General features: G+C 40.9%; 1 protein-coding gene across 3 annotated transcripts; it reads left to right on the forward strand.

The window, feature by feature from the left end:
* The first annotated feature begins 492 nt into the window (after positions 1 to 492).
* Positions 493 to 15,061, forward strand: tnpo2b (transportin 2b). 3 transcript variants are annotated; one of them, XM_028017630.1, is made up of 24 exons: positions 493 to 563; positions 1,329 to 1,428; positions 2,639 to 2,714; positions 2,863 to 3,012; positions 3,266 to 3,372; positions 3,449 to 3,582; positions 3,671 to 3,752; positions 4,437 to 4,559; positions 4,654 to 4,772; positions 4,859 to 4,919; positions 5,016 to 5,187; positions 6,196 to 6,348; positions 6,433 to 6,658; positions 6,744 to 6,915; positions 6,992 to 7,186; positions 7,509 to 7,667; positions 8,910 to 8,997; positions 9,171 to 9,269; positions 9,349 to 9,444; positions 9,528 to 9,603; positions 9,693 to 9,792; positions 9,878 to 9,952; positions 10,618 to 10,747; positions 10,838 to 15,061. In XM_028017630.1, exons 2-23 carry the CDS (start codon positions 1,330 to 1,332, stop codon positions 10,723 to 10,725), a joined length of 2,670 nt encoding a protein of 889 aa, XP_027873431.1. In that variant the 5' UTR covers positions 493 to 563; position 1,329; the 3' UTR covers positions 10,726 to 10,747; positions 10,838 to 15,061. The 3 variants fall into 3 exon arrangements, with proteins under 3 accessions (XP_027873431.1, XP_027873430.1, XP_027873432.1); XM_028017629.1 differs by having other exon boundaries at positions 523 to 707; positions 10,838 to 12,377; XM_028017631.1 differs by lacking the exon at positions 493 to 563 and adding an exon at positions 970 to 1,226.
* Positions 15,062 to 17,362: the final 2,301 nt, after the last annotated feature.

The following is a 17,362-nucleotide window of genomic DNA, read 5'->3' on the forward strand; positions in this document are numbered from 1 at the left end:
TGTGCATTTAGGGACAATTCTAGAGATTCCAGTATGCAATAACCCGTCAACCAAAAGCGTTGTCAAAAGAACAAACCCTTGTTTTAAATAAGAAAACAAAGAATCACATAATAGCATAATTAAAACAAAATATACATGCTTAAATACAATATGTGCTTATTATTTATCACTATATTTATTATAAATGAATATTTGTCTAATTTGTCTAGCTTATAATCATCCAAATGAGCATCAAACTCCTACCTGTTGCATGTAGATATTGATAAATCAAGATTGAACTACAGTAATCAGAACCTGGCGCCATCTAGTGGTCAAGAGTAAAGCTCAAAAGAAGTCATATACAGTATTCACGAAATTAAACGCACTGCATATTTTTGTACCAACAAGATGCATTTTAAAAACCGAACAGCCACACTTATAATAAGAAAAAGGCAGTTATTTTAAAACATGTCTTACTGCGTAATCACCTGGTTCAGCTCTGTTGTCTACGGAAGCCGGCAGGAATCAAACAGGTCACCCGGCTTGATCGCAAGGCATGCAATCTCTGTCATACACAAGCTAGCGTAAGAAATACACAGACCTACAGAGACTATAGTTTTTTACACAGCCACACAGATAGCTGCGATATTTTGTTTAATGTTAGTTTTTTACAGCGTGACTGCACTGTTTTCCGTACAAATATAAAACCAGCACACCGGAGTAACCAGGTAAAATCTTTCGCGCTACTTTCATGCAGATGCTAGCTAGACATGCTACGTGTTCTAGCTTTGGGTTGATGTCCGGTTGTTTATATCATGCATTTGAAAGTCTTTCTGTAATTGGTGTTAATTACACGTTCAGATATAAAGTACAGTGACCGGGAATCTGTGTAATTTACGCCTTGTAGCCGTTTAAAACGAGTGAATACGCATTTTAACCCATGTTGACATTAAGCTAGCTTGCTAGCTGTCTCAGAGACATTGCGCCGTCTGGGCCTCATGGAGAAAAACTCTCCTCAGCTCTTAGTTTATAACTTATTAGAACTTACCGAAGCCAATTCACCGTAGTTTAGCACTCGCTTTTATTATTGTTGGGAATCATACCTCAGAAAACAGGAAATGCTCCTAGCCACTCATGCTATCAAAACGGGTTCTCGATAGTATTTACAGCCTTTTTCATTTTCTGAGGTTTTCAAAAACCAGTTTCTGTTTGAGGCAGATAATATAACGGATGGTCAACTATCTTTAGTGAGTGGCTTGCTTGTTTTCTACGTATAGGTGTGAGTGAGAGCACTTAGAGGCGTTGTTGTCGTGCCGTTCAGACAGCTCATCAATGTGTTATCTTCACAGGATGGAGTGGCAGCCAGACGAGCAGGGTCTGCAGCAAGTGCTTCAGCTGCTCAAAGATTCCCAGTCCCCGGACACAGCCACTCAGAGAGCTGTGCAAGAAGTATCCTTACCTCTCAGTCTGTTTGGAAATTTAGCCATGTCTAAATGGTGGAAAGCTGCTTTGCGGTGTTGCCTCACTGCAAAATGTTTGGTGCAAACCCAAGCTGGACCTTTTCAGAGTGGAGTTTGCATGTTCTGTGTGCAGGCACTCCAGCATCTCCCTAAAGCCCAGGGTTTCTATGTAAGCTGGAAAAGTATGGAATTTGATTTAAGTATTTTCCGGGTCTGGATTAGTATGGAAAAAGAAATGTCAGACATATATTTTATTATATATACATTTATTAAATTGCATTTTTCATGGCTAAAATGACTGAAATCTCTAGAAAATGGAGTCTGGAAAAGTCTAGAATTTGGACATGTCAAATGAGCCAAGTGTAAAAATAGGTAACATATCATATGTTAAGTGTGTGTACATGACTATTTGTCCTATGTCTCTTTCATGGATCCCAGTAATTTGCCTCAGCACCACGCTTGAGCAAGATTTATCAAACATAGAAGACGCATAAATGCCAAATAGAGGCATATGGGTGCATTCACACCAGCCCTGTTAAGTCTGCTTTTATCTCATTTTAATTTATCTAGAAAGTCTGATTTGTTTGGGGAGGTGTGAATATACAATAGTACTCTGATGCAGACCAAAAAGGCAAACTCTGGTCCACCTAAAAACCTATATCTCAGCTTGGGTGAATTGAACTCTGGTGCTGTTTGAATTCATATGAAAGCCAATCAAACCAGAGACTGCTACAAAAGCAAGAAGTGGACTACCGCACAAGCAATTCTTGGTAAATACACCAAAACACACGCAAGACTCCTATGCCATAGGGAGAAATGGTTTATGTTCTTTTACCAAGACAAAAGAGAAATCCTACAACCATTAAAATCTGACACTACTCTGTTTTTGTTTGCATTTCATGAAGAAGGAAGTTGCGCTCATGTCTTCAGAAATTTTTGTGTCGTTTCCGTCAGTGGTTCTTGGTGCAGCACCACCACAGGCGAGGAAGGGAACAGGTTTTTCAAAGGGTTTGGTTTTTTTGACAGTGCGGTGTGAAATCAAACCGCACCAGCTGAAAATATAACAAATGTTGCCACTTTGGTCCTCAATAGAACAGAGTTTACCAGACTATGATGCGTGAAAACACCCTTCGTTAGATGGGGGTGTGAGGATGTTTTTGCCAAGTGTGGATGGTTGAATTTCTTAACCGATACCCCAGAAACTGGAGCAGCTTAACCAGTTTCCTGACTTTAACAACTATCTCATCTTTGTCCTCACAAGCCTCAAGTCTGAGGGTATGATTGAGTTAAAAAAAAACATTCCGTTGTCAATATTGCTGATCTTTCTTTTCAGCTGTGCTAGCGTCATGCTAATATTTCAGTTCTGCATCCAACATCCTGCTTCTCACATGGTAAAATGCTGTTTCATTCTCTGTCTCTGAAGACGAACCCACTCGCTCTCTCAGTGGTCTGATTTTGAAGAACAATGTGAAGGCTCACTACCAGAACTTCCCCCCTAACGTGGCTGACTTCATCAAACGAGAATGCCTCAACAACATCGGAGATCCGTCGCCGCTTATCAGAGCTACGATCGGTGAGGGTGTGGCAGAAAGGGGAAGGTGGGAAGGGTGGGAGAAAAGCAAAACAAGAAGCGTTACCCTGTAGTGATTGTGAGTCAGTCTGCCATGTGGGAGGCTGACTTGTTACACAGAAAAGTTGCTGTGTGGGTGCTCGAAACAGTGTTTTGCAGATGTTTATAGCTGAAGAAGGCTATGTTGTGTTAAATAGGGTAATCCAGAACTTTCAGCTGCAGGTTTATTTAATATTTTTTTGTCTTCGTCGTGAAGGGATTTTGATCACAACTATAGCCTCTAAAGGAGAGCTGCAGACTTGGCCGGAGCTCTTGCCTCAACTTTGCAATCTGCTCAACTCTGAGGACTACAACACCTGCGAGGTACAGCCTCTGCACGACTTATTGAGTTTCTAATTGTTCATTTGATTGAATCGCTCTGATTTCCCCTTTTATTCAGGGTTCTTTTGGAGCACTGCAGAAAATCTGTGAGGATTCGTCTGAGCTGTTGGACAGCGACGCTCTGAACAGACCTCTCAACATCATGATTCCCAAGTTTCTCCAGTTCTTTAAGCACTGCAGCCCCAAGATCAGGTTGGTAAACCACTGTTGTTTTTCTGTCATGTCCCTTCTCCTTTATTCAGGCTAATTTAAGTAAGCTCTTGGCTTGGTTTTCCTTTAGGTCCCATGCTATCGCTTGTGTGAACCAGTTCATCATTGGACGAGCTCAAGCTCTGATGGATAATATCGATACTTTTATTGAGGTGAGGGATAAAAATATTTTATCTGGTTTGTTCCGCAGAGTAGAGCATTTCAGCTCTGGGTCATTCTGATGGTGGAGGGCCGAGTACTGCCTGTTTAAAATATTCCAGTCTGTGGAGACACTTTATGTAGAGGACTGAGGTGAACTTAGTGTTGTACTGAAGAGTTAATTTAACTTTTGGGATGAGATTTTTGGAAGACCCAATACTGGTCTAATATACGCAGTTTCCTATTTATTGAATGGTTTTAGAAAACAAAAGCAGTGAAAGAGTTGCTGCTGTCTGTATGAACAGAAAAAACATATTTTATGTATTCTAGATTTGGAAAAGGAGCAAATCTAAGATGACAAAGAGGCCAAGCAGAAGATACAAAATAGCTTTTTATTGTGCTGCTGAATTAAAAACACGACTTCAGGCTTGTTGTTTCAAGATGTCTAGAGAATGCTGTTAAGAAAACCCAACTTGGTAAATATTTTATGTTCAAATATCTAGAATGTTATTTAAAAAAACTTCCGAAAATCCAAAAATTGCAAGAACCCTGGACATTGCATAAAACGTTTACTTTGACTAATGTGGTGGAACGCAGCAGATTAGGTTCCTTATTACCCCAAACCTTATTTCACCGTCTTGTTCTCCAGCTCCTCCTTCACTTAATCCGTTCATCCTTCTTCTTCTCTCCTTTTGCAGAGTCTGTTTGCCCTGGCCGGTGACGAAGACAGTGAAGTGAGGAAGAACGTCTGCAGGGCTCTGGTCATGCTGCTGGAAGTTCGCATCGACCGCCTCATCCCACACATGCACAGCATCATCCAGGTGAGGCGACCGTTGGATCTTCTGTCACCACCACCATCGTAGATACGGTCCTCCTCCTCTTCCTCACCACCAGCCGTTGTGTTTCTGTCTGCAGTACATGCTGCAGCGAACGCAGGACCCCGATGAGAACGTGGCTCTGGAAGCCTGCGAGTTTTGGCTCACTCTGGCTGAGCAGCCCATCTGCAAAGAGGCCCTGTCTGGACACTTGGTCCAGTAAGTCAAGATATGCTGACAGATGGATTGAGGTAATGAAGGAGGAGCTCACCTGATTTAGATCTTTTTTTTTTTTTTTTTTTAAGACTGATTCCTATCTTGGTGAACGGGATGAAATATTCAGAGATCGACATCATCCTCCTAAAAGTAAGCAGCTGTTGTTAAATTAAATGCTTCTTCCACACAAACTCTGCCCTTATAAGAATCTAGTTTACTTCAAACTTAATCTTTATCGTCCTCCAGGGAGACGTCGAAGAGGACGATACAATTCCCGATAGCGAGCAGGACATCAAGCCTCGCTTCCACAAGTCTCGTACCGTGACTCTGCAACACGAGGGTGGGGAGGGCGAGGAGGGCGAGGACATAGACGAAGACGAGGATGACGACGATGACACGTTGTCTGACTGGAATCTTCGTAAGCTACTGAAATGCATTTAGACATGTGCAGTCACACCAGATTTATTTTGTTTTACTTGGTTCGTTTGGGGAGGTGCAAACGTGCAGTCGAACTCTGATGCGGACCAAAACAGCGAGGTCTGGTCCCCCTAAAAACCTAGATCTCAGTTCAGTTGAAGTGAACTCTAGTGCAGTTCAAATGCATATTATTGCCAAGCGGACCAGAGTTTGGTCCAAAAGCAAGAAGCAGGCTATTGCACAGGACATTCTGAATAAAGGCATCAAGAGCAAACTCACGAATCTATTGCTAACGGGAGAAATGGCTAGTGGTTCTTTTTACCAAAGACAAAAAGAAACCCTACAATCGCAAAAATCTGGCATGTTTGTTTACATTTTGAGAAGAAGGACGTTGTGCTCATGCCATCTTTGGAGGTTTTGTTGTCGTTTCCTTCAGTGGTTCTTGTTGCAGCGCCACCACAGGCGAGAGGGGAAACATGTTTTCAAAGAGTTTGATTTGTTTGATAGTGCAGTGTGAAAGCGAACTGCACCAACTGAAAATGTAACCAGTGTTGTAATTTTGCTCCCCAATCAAACCGAGTGTGAAAATATCCTTAAACATCTGATATATTTCTATTTCAAAATTTTTTACTTGTCCAGTTGTCTCAGTCTTATCTGTTTCTTGTTTTTTCCCCTCTGTTCTCATCCATTGTTAAAAAGGAATTACCATATTTTTCAGACTATAAGTCGCTACTTTTTTTCCACGCTTTGAACCATGTGGCAGTTTTTTTAAAAACTTTGTGGGTGCAGCTTATAGTGAGGTGCGCTCTATAGTCACCTCACTCTATAGAGGTGACAAAATTCTTGATTTTCTCATTAGAAGCCCAAATTATGTTAGATGTTACCATTAATTTTATTGGATTTTATGGTATAGATCAACAAAACGTGGTGAATAACAGTGAAGTGGACAGCAGAAGTTTTTCTCCTATCGGTGCGTCTGTAATCTCGTCCGTCGGTCTCTGACTCCCAGGAAAATGCTCGGCTGCGGCTCTGGACGTTCTGGCCAACGTGTTTCGTGAGGAGCTGCTTCCACACCTCCTGCCTCTGCTTAAAGGCCTGCTGTTCCATCCTGACTGGGTCATCAAGGAGTCTGGCATCTTGGTGCTTGGCGCCATCGCTGAGGGTTAGACATAGACTCACAAATTACATTAAAATCTAAATTTTAATATAAAACAGGAAGAAATGTAAGCTCTCATCCTCTTTTCAGGCTGCATGCAGGGAATGGTTCCCTACTTGCCAGAGCTGATTCCTCATCTCATCCAGTGCTTATGCGACAAGAAGGCTTTGGTGCGCTCCATCGCCTGCTGGACCCTGAGTCGCTACGCTCACTGGGTGGTCAGCCAGCCCCCCGACGCCCACCTCAAGCCCCTCATGACCGAGCTTCTCAAACGCATCCTGGATGGAAACAAAAGGGTGCAGGAAGCGGCGTGCAGGTGCGGCTCTCAGCTTTCCTCTGTGCTCTTCTCTGTGATGTCTGTTGCTCAGACATCTTTCTCACTCATATCCTGTTGGCCACAGTGCCTTCGCCACCCTGGAGGAGGAGGCGTGCACGGAGCTAGTGCCGTACCTCAGCTTCATCCTGGACACGCTGGTTTTCGCTTTTGGGAAATATCAGCACAAGAATCTGCTGATCCTCTACGACGCTATAGGAACGCTGGCTGATTCTGTGGGACACCACCTCAACCAGCCTGTGAGCTCAGCAGTCACACACACATTCACACAGCTTGGGACTGAAACATTTACTTTTAGTTTTTTTTTTTTTGAAGGAGTACATCCAGAAGCTGATGCCACCTCTGATAGCCAAATGGAACGAGCTGAAGGACGAGGACAAAGACCTCTTTCCTCTGCTGGAGTGTCTGTCGTCGGTTGCTACGGCGCTGCAGAGCGGCTTCCTCCCGTACTGCGAGCCTGTGTACCAGCGCTGCGTGACCCTGGTCCAGAAGACGCTGGCTCAGGCCATGGTGAGCTGCGTTACAGCATTTTAGCTTAACACACTGATTTTAATGGTCAGGGTTCCTATGGGTGCTTAAATTTAAATTAGGTTTTTTCAGGGTTTGGAACGTGCTTGAAATACTTGATATTCAAACTGCAGTTAAGTTATTAAGTCCATAATAGAGAATTGTAGCTGTCATTTTTGTTTCATTTCTGTTGTTTTTATCTGTAAAGTGTGGTGCTGGAAAAGTTTGGAAACTTACGTTGAAATTGCTTGAAGTTTACTGGGTTAAAGTGTGTGAAACATGTATAGTTGTATGAAATGAGAACCACTATGTTGGTGTTGCTCAGATGTACAGTCAGCAGCCAGACCAGTATGAAGCACCAGATAAGGACTTCATGATTGTGGCCCTGGATCTATTAAGCGGGTTGGCCGAGGGACTCGGGGGCCACGTCGACACGCTGGTGGCCCGCAGCAACATCATGACCCTGCTGTTCCAGTGCATGCAGGTGAGAGTACTTCAGTGGATTTCATCATCTTCACATCCCATCTAGTCTGAGAAAGCAGCTTCAGGTCTTAATGATGTGGAATTATGAAAAATGTGTTCATATCTTCTCTTTCTATAATTTTTATTACAGAAAAAGTGTTCCCATCATTTAAACTCTTTCACATTTTTTCACATTACAACCACAACATTTTTTGATTTGGGTTTTTATGTGAAATACCAAAACAAATTGTTGCATACTCGTGAAGTAGGTGATGTTTAGGGGTATCATTCGGTAATGGTGGAGCCAGAATATTCTCATAGTGGTGATCAGGCTGATGTGGCGGTTAACAATTAATTGGTACTATGGCCGCTTTGGAGAACAACATCCGTATTTGCCAAATAATTCACTAAATACAGAAAATATTTTCTGGAAGCTAATAAATAAATGCCATCACCGCTGCCTCCAACTGTTTTGGAGGGGAACTGCTTGTTCTGGTGGTGTGCTCTACCGGTGAGTTACCTCCATATTGGAACGACCAATTGCCTGACCAGTGGTCCAATGATTGTCCAGGGGTTAGAGGTCATGGCCACCCCATGGGAACCCCCTTTCTCCGCCCCTGCATTTCGGGGTCTTGACCAAGCTCAACTCAAGCTCAGTAAAATTAAACAGAGAGCGTCTATCTGCCACAGATTCTTATATAAATCTGCATACAGCCATCTTGTGGAGATCTAATGATTCTCTAATTGAATAAAGAAGAAGAACATAGTAAAACTAACAATCCTGACCATGCCGACAGTTGTGGGAGGTTTTAAACTTTATTAATAGTAAGTTGTTGTGACAACAATAAATCAAAATTCTTATCATGACAAGAAGCTTATCATGATAAATGATAAACAATACGATAAATGCCCACCGCTAGATTCAAGGCATGTTGAAGGCTTTTGAGAGAAACAGTTTTATCCCCAAACTCGTTTACTTGGTGTAGAAAATTATACAACTGAGTTTTTCAGATTTACATTTAGACACGGATAGACCGACCCACCCGTCCCTATTCTGCAAGGTTAGTCCATCCATCCATTTATTGATCTGTCCGTCATGCTTTTGTCCATCCAAGTAATTGGATGATGTGAAAATATGTAGGAAACCTGTTTACTAGTGTGTCGGCTCTGAGCAGTCCCAGGTAGTCAGTGGATGTGCCATTAACCCATTTCAGGTCAGCAGATTTTGTTTATATTGGTTTTTGTTTGTATATTTTTGTTTCAGGATACGATGCCTGAGGTGAGGCAGAGTTCATTTGCTCTGCTGGGTGACCTGACCAAGGCCTGCTTCCCTCATGTCAAACCGTGTATCGGTAATTATTCCTTTCTCTTCCTCGCGAACACTACACTCAGCTTATTAAAGGCGCTTGACGAGGGCCTAGTACAGTGGAGAAATCTTTTTTTGTGAAACATGACCGTAAAATGTTAGGAAAAAAATTATACAAAACAGGATGATTATTTTTTTAATTACATTTTTGTCTTTTAGCTGAATTTATGCCGATCCTCGGGACAAATCTGAACCCAGAATTTATCTCCGTGTGCAACAATGCCACCTGGGCCATAGGGGAGATCTGCATGCAGATGGGTCAGTACCACCATCTTGATGCTCCTAGTTTAAACTTTAGATATTGTGCGTCTGACCTTGTTCTTTCTTCTCCCATCAGGAGTGGAGATGCAGCCATACATAGCTATGGTTCTAAACCAGCTGGTTGAGATCATTAACCGACCCAACACACCCAAAACCCTGCTGGAAAACACAGGCATGTAGACGTGCGCTCCTCACGTACTGCTCATGGCTGACACCTTTGTTACTTGCTTAATGGTATCTATGCTCGTGTTGCAGCCATCACCATCGGCAGACTGGGTTACGTTTGCCCTCAGGAGGTCGCCCCCATGCTGCCGCAGTTTATCCGACCCTGGTGGGGAATCCTCGCCTTTCACGCAAATCGCAGCTGTGAGAAAACCGTAGAAATCTGCTGCTCATTGCTTTCTTGTTGACGTCCTCTAGGTGCACGTCTCTCCGCAACATCCGAGACAACGAGGAGAAAGACTCTGCCTTTCGTGGGATTTGCATAATGATCGGTGTGAATCCCGGAGGCGTGGTGCAGGTGAGGCGTCGTCCGCTGCAGCTGTACGCGTCGTCCAGTTACCGTCTGTTGAATTACATCTACTGCACCTTTTTCTGATGCTCAGGATTTCATCTTCTTCTGTGACGCTGTGGCCTCCTGGGTGAACCCTAAGGATGATCTGAGAGACATGTTCTACAAGGTATGTAGCAGAATAACCCAGGCAAAATTCAACATCTTAAGTCACATTTTGCCTTGTGAGTCACATTCTGCAGTTCAGGGATTAACCTGCAAACACAAACCTCTGCAGATGAATAGGCCTGTCACAATAACACATTTTACTGGTTTATTGTCCCAGAAATTATTGCAATAAACAATAATAATAATATAGATAGCTATCTAGCTAAAGATAGCTATATACTGTATATAGCTATCTTTTGCATCTATCTTTGGTTAGTGCAAATTTATTGCCAGTTTGCTGGACGAAGTTCGTCTTTGCCTGTACAATGCTACAGTCATTCTGTGCAATAAAGCTTCGTTCTACTACGCTTTAAAATATACAATTTTCTTTGGTACATTTCCGCCATGATTAGGTCTTAAATTTAATTCATAATGGTCTGAAAAAGTCTTGGAGTTGATAAAAACCTGCAGTAATGCTGTTAATTGATTAATTGCTTATTGCTATGGGCTTATACATAACGTCAACATAAGTTAAACAAAAGGCGTTTCCCATGTACCTTCGACATCAGTTATGTTTATTAAATTTTTACTTCTAATAATCCTCATTTAAATCTTTAATATCTCCTAAATATATTCTCTTTGCTCACACACGTTGGATTTTCTGACGGTGTGTGTTGGTCTCCACAGATCCTTCATGGTTTCAAGGAGCAGGTCGGGGAGGAGAACTGGCAGCAGTTTTCAGAGCAGTTCCCCCCACTGCTAAAGGAGAGACTGGCAGCCTGCTACGGCGTTTAGGTTCTCCACACCCACCCAATAGGTAAGCCACCACACATTGGGTTAAAGTAAAGAAAAGTTGCATTGTTGCTCCATTAACATCTTCATGTTGGTTTGTGTTTTTTGCCTTCAGGTGAGCCAGCAGGAGGAGGGTGAATGGGAAACTCATCCATCTGTGTATTGCACGGCCCTGATCTGGGGGGAGGGAGAGGGACGCTTTTGGCCGCTCCCCCTGATGGACGGCCCCCACGCCCTATGTGTTTGTCCATAGAGGGAGGGTGCGCGGGTGGGAGGGAGGGACAGGGGGGACACCTCTAGATTAACTAGGCAGGGACCTGACACAGAAAAAAAAACAACTAACTGGTAGGGACAGATAGAGGAGGAGGAGACCAGCTGGAAAAGAGAGCGGCACAAAGAAAAGTTCAGGGACAGACAGGGAGGGGATTCACAACGAGGCAGGGACAGCAGGCAGGAGAAAGCTTGTTTCCTGGCTAGAACGACAGGGAAAGTTAGGATTTTAATGGGATTCTTAAACTTAAACGAGTAGCTGGTTGCTCAACAGACTGACAGACATTAAGTTGTACATGCAGTACCTGGGACAGACTGTGGGTGGCACTGTGGTTTAGACTTTTTACAGACCTACTACGTAGCTAGGGACAGACAGGTAAAAAAAAAAAACAACCTCTCTAATAACTTCATTTTTCTGGGGGAATAGGATTCTATATCAAATACTCCATCTGTGCTCCACCCTATTCTGCTTCTCTGTAAGATGATCTATCCTCATCCATGTTTCCTACCTTTCATTCTTACCAGAGTGCTGCTTTACAGAGCTATCATCTATCACACATATTGCTGTCTACATGTTTTTTTTCTACCTGATCGAACGAGACAGAGAGAGAGAGAGTGTGGGAAAGCCTTTTCCCACCGAAAACAAACCATTTCTCTGGGAAGGGGGGCTTAGGGCTAACACTTTTGTTTTCTCACCTGAGCGGGAGGAAATCTTACAAAGAAAATGCATCCTTAGTTTTGTCTCCAAGGTTCAGCTCGACGTGTGCATGTTGCAAGTTTGTAAATCCTGATTTCGGCATTCTTTAACGGTGTGTGAAATGTGTATTTTTTATTTTTTGTATTTGTTTTTGGACATGGTACCGAGCTAAAACTTGACTCCCCACCGCAATGTCCTTGGCACCTGTTGACTGTGACCAAGTGTTTGTGTATGTGTGTGTGTGTGTGTGCGCATGTGACTGAGTGTGTGTATGTGTCTGTCTACATTTGTGTTGATATCCATTTGATGCCATATTGATATCTTTAGTAAAACTGATTGGTTGTGATCTTTATAATGTTTTATAATTGGTCTTTTTTTTTTTTTTTTGCTGCTACTGATGAGTTTTGTTTCTGTAGTGAACTGAAATTCACACACTTAACACAAAAATTGAATTGATGCTATATTCAGTGACTGTTAAGTTGTTTTTTTGCACTTTTTATTTTATTCAGTTTTTTTTTTAATTTTATTATTTGTATGGTATATTTTTTTTAACTTCACCCATATGATATGTCTTGACCCTAATGTCAGTGTTTGTCATACTGTGTTGCACTGTGAAATTAAGTGTCTTTGACTGGCAAAAATATCTCAATACTAAATGGCAAATAAAAGCAAATTTGTGAAACTGCGACTAATCCGCACTTTTACAATTACTAACCTTGCCATAATGCTGTGTGTGTGTGTGTGTGAGAGAGATCCTGCATGAGAGAGTGCATGAAGAGATTTAGTATTTGCCAATAAGCATGTTTGACGGAAGAGTGTGATACGGTTAAAAGTCGGGATGTAGCCTGCCTCAGCATAGTTTGTATGCATGCTCTGTCTTTCCACAGTAAAGATGTACAGTGCCTTGCAAAAGTATTTGTACCTCTTAAATCTTTATACATTTTGTCTGAAAACTACAAACTTTAGTGTATTTTATTAGATCTTTATGATAGCCCAACCCAAAGGAGCGTATAATGAGAGAGACATTTCTGTCCTTTCTGCTCTGTAAAGTGACCCAACCACAACTACTACTAGCCAACTCGAAAATAAATTTCAAGTGGGGCTTAGGTCGGGACTACCCTGGTAAAAACCAGCTCTTGTTCTATGCTTCGCTTCATCCAGAGGGTCTGGACTCTTGACTATTAAGAAGCAATTGCTTCCTGGAGGCGTGGAGTTTGTTCAAGTCTTAAATGTTACCCAGTCGCTAACGTTTGTCCGTGATGTCGCCGTCCTCCACTGCAAAGAGAGAAGTGCCGAGCTGAACGAGGCAGCTGTTAATATTGATTCAGTATTTAGAAGTGTGGTAAACACGGACTGAACGGCTTCGTTCACTTCCTCTGCTGCCATCACTAAAACTACAGACTACAATTCTAAAACAGCGCAGAAAATTGACATCACTCACAACTTCTCCTGTTCACTGATTGGCCTGGTCAAAAATCTATCAGGGAGAATCCCCTTCAATGGGAGAAAACCTAGAAGGAGCAGTGAAGAGAGATTGGAATTTAGAAGCCAGTGGCCGGGCTAGGTTGGGACTTTGACTGGGCCATATTTTGTTCAGTCTCAAGTCTTTTTGTAGCCTCTAATTGGTTTTCTTCCAGTATTCTCCCGAATTTGGCTCTCTGGTCTGACAAGCTTCCTTTGCCCTGCTGAAGATCCCCTCAGCATCATGCTGACAACCACTACTCTGAAATGAGTAGCAGTTGTCGTGTTGAGATGCTCCAATCTGAGTTGTAGATCTCTGTGACTTATCCAGAGTCTCCATGAGCTTCTTGTAAGCTTTTCCAATGACATGATGTCCTTTTCGTTGAGTGTCAGCTTATATGGATGACCCTTTTTGGATTGATTAAACAAAGCTCTGTGGGACATTCACAGCTCAACATATTGTTGTACAACATATGACTGTGCGCCTGCTGAGATCATAATACAAACTACTCACTTCAACGCTCTTGGGAACAGTTGTAAACAGCATAATGGCAGCATTGTTGTGATGACATGCTGAAGATGGAGAGTTGAAAAAAGTAGTAGCTTCTTAAAGAGACAGAGGCCAATTTCAAAGTAGTTTGCGATGTCAAATGTATTTGATGTCATGTTTGATATATGCAGCACCTGAAGCGTACATAGTAACTTGATTGTGCTACAAAATAATATTCTTCTTTAAACTTCTCCTGAACTTTTCTCCCTGACCTGTCTGTTCCATATCCATATATGTGCACCACACTTTTCAGATATTCAGTTTAAAAAATTTAAAGCAATGTCTCAATCCCTTTTCATTTCACAATTACACACTACTTTATGTCAACTCATCAAACGCCATTCCAATTAATAGGTGTGTCAGTACTGGTGTGGGCTTGTAAGAGGACAAAATGTGGAAAAGCTCAACAGGTATGAATACTTTAGCAATGCATTGTATGGGTGTGTGTGCAGTAGTGCATGTTTGGTGTATGTTTCAGAGTATTATGACTGCCCTTTACACACCAACACACCACCTCGACTGACAAGCAGAAAGGGACGGTACATTTAGATAAAAAGCTAGGACACTGCCAAAGAGCAATAGCCACTAAATTAGAAAGTTGGATTAGGAGCAGGGGCCACCTGGAGCGTGATGCGGACACACAGGTACAGCCGGACTGTAAGGAGGATTTCTGATCACGATTCTGCCAGCAAAATTCAACACAGGGAAGCGTGTTCATCTTTTTAAATGTTTTTTTAAAATTTTATTATTATTTTTATTTTCTGGCTCATAGACAAAATGTTGCCGCTTGATTTGACCTAGACTGTGACCATTAAGGTAATTGAACCAATCATCCGTTACTTAAAATTGGAGACAATCTGAGTCTGTTTCCTTTCTCTCAGTTCGGATTGTGAGGGATTTTTTATTTTATTTTTATTTTTATAAATGTCTCAGTGGCTCAATATTTTTACGTGATTTCATGTGCTTCTCTGATGTTTTCTAGTTCCATGAGATTTTTGTATTGTGAACTTTTTAACGATACTGTAGAAGTCTGGTTGTGGACCAGTGATGAATACAAGTAGAGAGAGGAGACATGATTTTTTTATTTTCATTTTTTAATTTATGTTAATGTAATAAGAAGCATGATACTGGGTAAGATTTTAACTTTTAACATAAAAAATCAGCCTGATTTATAATAGAGCAAAAATAATTTGGTACCTGCCTTTAATCTGTTTCCCTCCATTTATTATAATTTGGGAATAGAAATGAAATAGTTTTGGGGTTATTTTAATCCTTTTATAGTTTGTGTGTAAAACTGACTGAAAATCCAGCTGGATTGTGGATTACCTGAAATAAATGTTCTTGTCATGCATGCTGAGAAATGGCTGTTATGATTTTTGGTGCTTTTTTTAAAAGTTAATATATTGGTTTTTCTTTTTAACTCTGTTTCAGATAAATAGCACAGTTCCTGGTATATCAACTCTCAAATTAAAATTCAATGTAAAATGAGGAGTGCAATGTGGGCACTTTTTCTGACAGTCACCTTCATTGTTTAGACACGAAGGTTTGATTATTATTTTATTATTATTATTATTATTTTTCAAAATTTGGGTGTAAAAGTTAAAATTTGCAGCATATTTTCATTAATTAAAACATGTTTAAATTTAAGTAGCCAACAACAATAATATTTAGAGAAATGTCTCTTACCATGTGGCAGAAAACCCACTTAGTTTTGGTTAAATCAAAAACTTTATGCTATATCTTTTCATCTTTTACAAAAAAAAAAGATGATGTATGTTTGGACTATTTTATTATTACACGCTCAGTCGTGTCAAATATTTTATTATCCAACTGACAATGTGTTGAAATTAAAGATGGCTGAACAGTCAGCCATCTTTAATGGCTAATTATTCCAGCCATTTTGTCCAGTGCACCAGTACCACTGGAAGCCAAATAGCCCCAAAGCATGATGCGTCCACCGCCTTGCTTTACAGTTGAAACAGCTTGGAAGTTTTACCTTAATTCCACCAAACACTCAGCTTGTCATTTTATCCCAAAAGCCAAATCCTTGACAATAAAACCTCTGGCTTATAAAAATATGCACATGATCTCAGTCCCATAGAAGAGTCGTGGTCAGAGCTGAGAAGCAGCCAACAAACCTGACTCAGTCACACCAGTTCTGTCAGGACGGAGCGAGTCAAACCTCCACCGAAACATTGTGAGAAGCTTCTGGAAGAAGAGCATGGCTCATGTCATGCTGTTTCAAGGCAGTGCAACAAAATACTCAAGAATTTTGTGTAAACCTTTGAGTCTGAATAAAAGATTTTAAAAATTGTTTTTGTTGTGCTGCCATTTATCGAATAATGTTATTAATCCTAACTTATGTGAAACAGGAAATGTTACTTCAGATTTAAATGTCAGATCAGACCGTAAGAAAAACAAATATGTAGAAATTTGAAATTTGAAAGTGATTCTAACAATCTTGTTAAAATGACCTGAGCCGAAAAAAATCTTTAAAAAATAAAACACATCTACTGTGAAACCATCTAGAATGTGAGTAAACAACCACAGATGTTGAATATGGACACAATGTTACAAGAAGATCCTCTTGTTGTCTGCAGCTTGATGTAAGTTCCCCCCCCCCAGAAGCTTAGGGTGGAGTTTGGGTAGAGCCAGGTTAGGAAAGTCCCTGCATTCTTTCATTTCTGTGCTGCTATCGCCATTTTGTAGCACTGTTGCAGACAGAGTAGTCTGTGCTACAAATTTGCACCCTGCAGAGATTGTGAGAAAGTTTCATGTTTTGAAAGACAAATTAGGCTGCATAAGAAAACAATCCAAACCAACCTGGGCCTTTTCGTAGCACTTTACCTCCTCAGCTTAGAGGCACTTCCGGATGGTTAGATTGTGTGTTCTTTAATTTAAAATGTAGACAAAGTTATTTTTAAAACAAGCTATTTTGTTTTGCTTTTTTAGACAAAAAAAATTGCCTTACTGGACTGAGGAGATAAAACAAAACTCCATAGGGTTATAAAAGTTGCTGACAATTTGACAGGAATAAGATGTAGGAAATGCCCAGGGATCAGAAATCGAACTCGGGTCGCCCCACATCCTCCATATATAGCATCTTGCCCCTGATGTACCACAGACACACATGCACACATGCACACACACTTACACCTGAGGACAATTTAGAGACTGATGGTTCTGTCATGTTTTTCACATGTGGCAGGAAGCTGCAGCACCCATTCCGGCTTTATTTGCATGTTTTCTGAACATTTAAGTCCAACGTTTGAGATTCAAAATATAGATTTAACATTTAGGATTTAGATAAGAATTGAGCATTTAAATTTACATTTGCATTGAGGATTTGCTTAAATTTGATTCAACATTTGTCTCTTTTATGCGACTATGTGTTATGTTTTTTATGGGCCATTCATCTTTTTAATCATCAGATGTTTTAAAAAAAATCTCTGTTCCTTTGTTTTCCTGTATTAATGGTGCTGTGCAAAAAAAGAAAAAAAAAGCAAAGTAAAAAAAATTGACATTTGGCTATGGCTCTAGGATTTAAATTCAACATGTATACGAAGATTTAATATTTGAACATAACCATTTGGACATTTAAGTCAAGTTCAATATTTTGACTTGCCAAAATTATATGAGTTGTCGATATTTCATATTTTAAA

Source organism: Xiphophorus couchianus, chromosome 5 (genome assembly GCF_001444195.1).
Source record: "Xiphophorus couchianus chromosome 5, X_couchianus-1.0, whole genome shotgun sequence".
NCBI lineage: Eukaryota > Metazoa > Chordata > Actinopteri > Cyprinodontiformes > Poeciliidae > Xiphophorus > Xiphophorus couchianus.

Bases quoted from the DNA above. Each gene is read 5' to 3' on its own strand.
- tnpo2b (XM_028017630.1), top strand. From the start codon at position 1,330: ATGGAGTGGCAGCCAGACGAGCAGGGTCTGCAGCAAGTGCTTCAGCTG. The intron at 3,013-3,265 runs GTGAGGGTGTGG...TTCGTCGTGAAG, and splicing joins GCTTATCAGAGCTACGATCG to GGATTTTGATCACAACTATA. The intron at 9,604-9,692 runs GTGGGGAATCCT...GACGTCCTCTAG, and splicing joins CCGCAGTTTATCCGACCCTG to GTGCACGTCTCTCCGCAACA.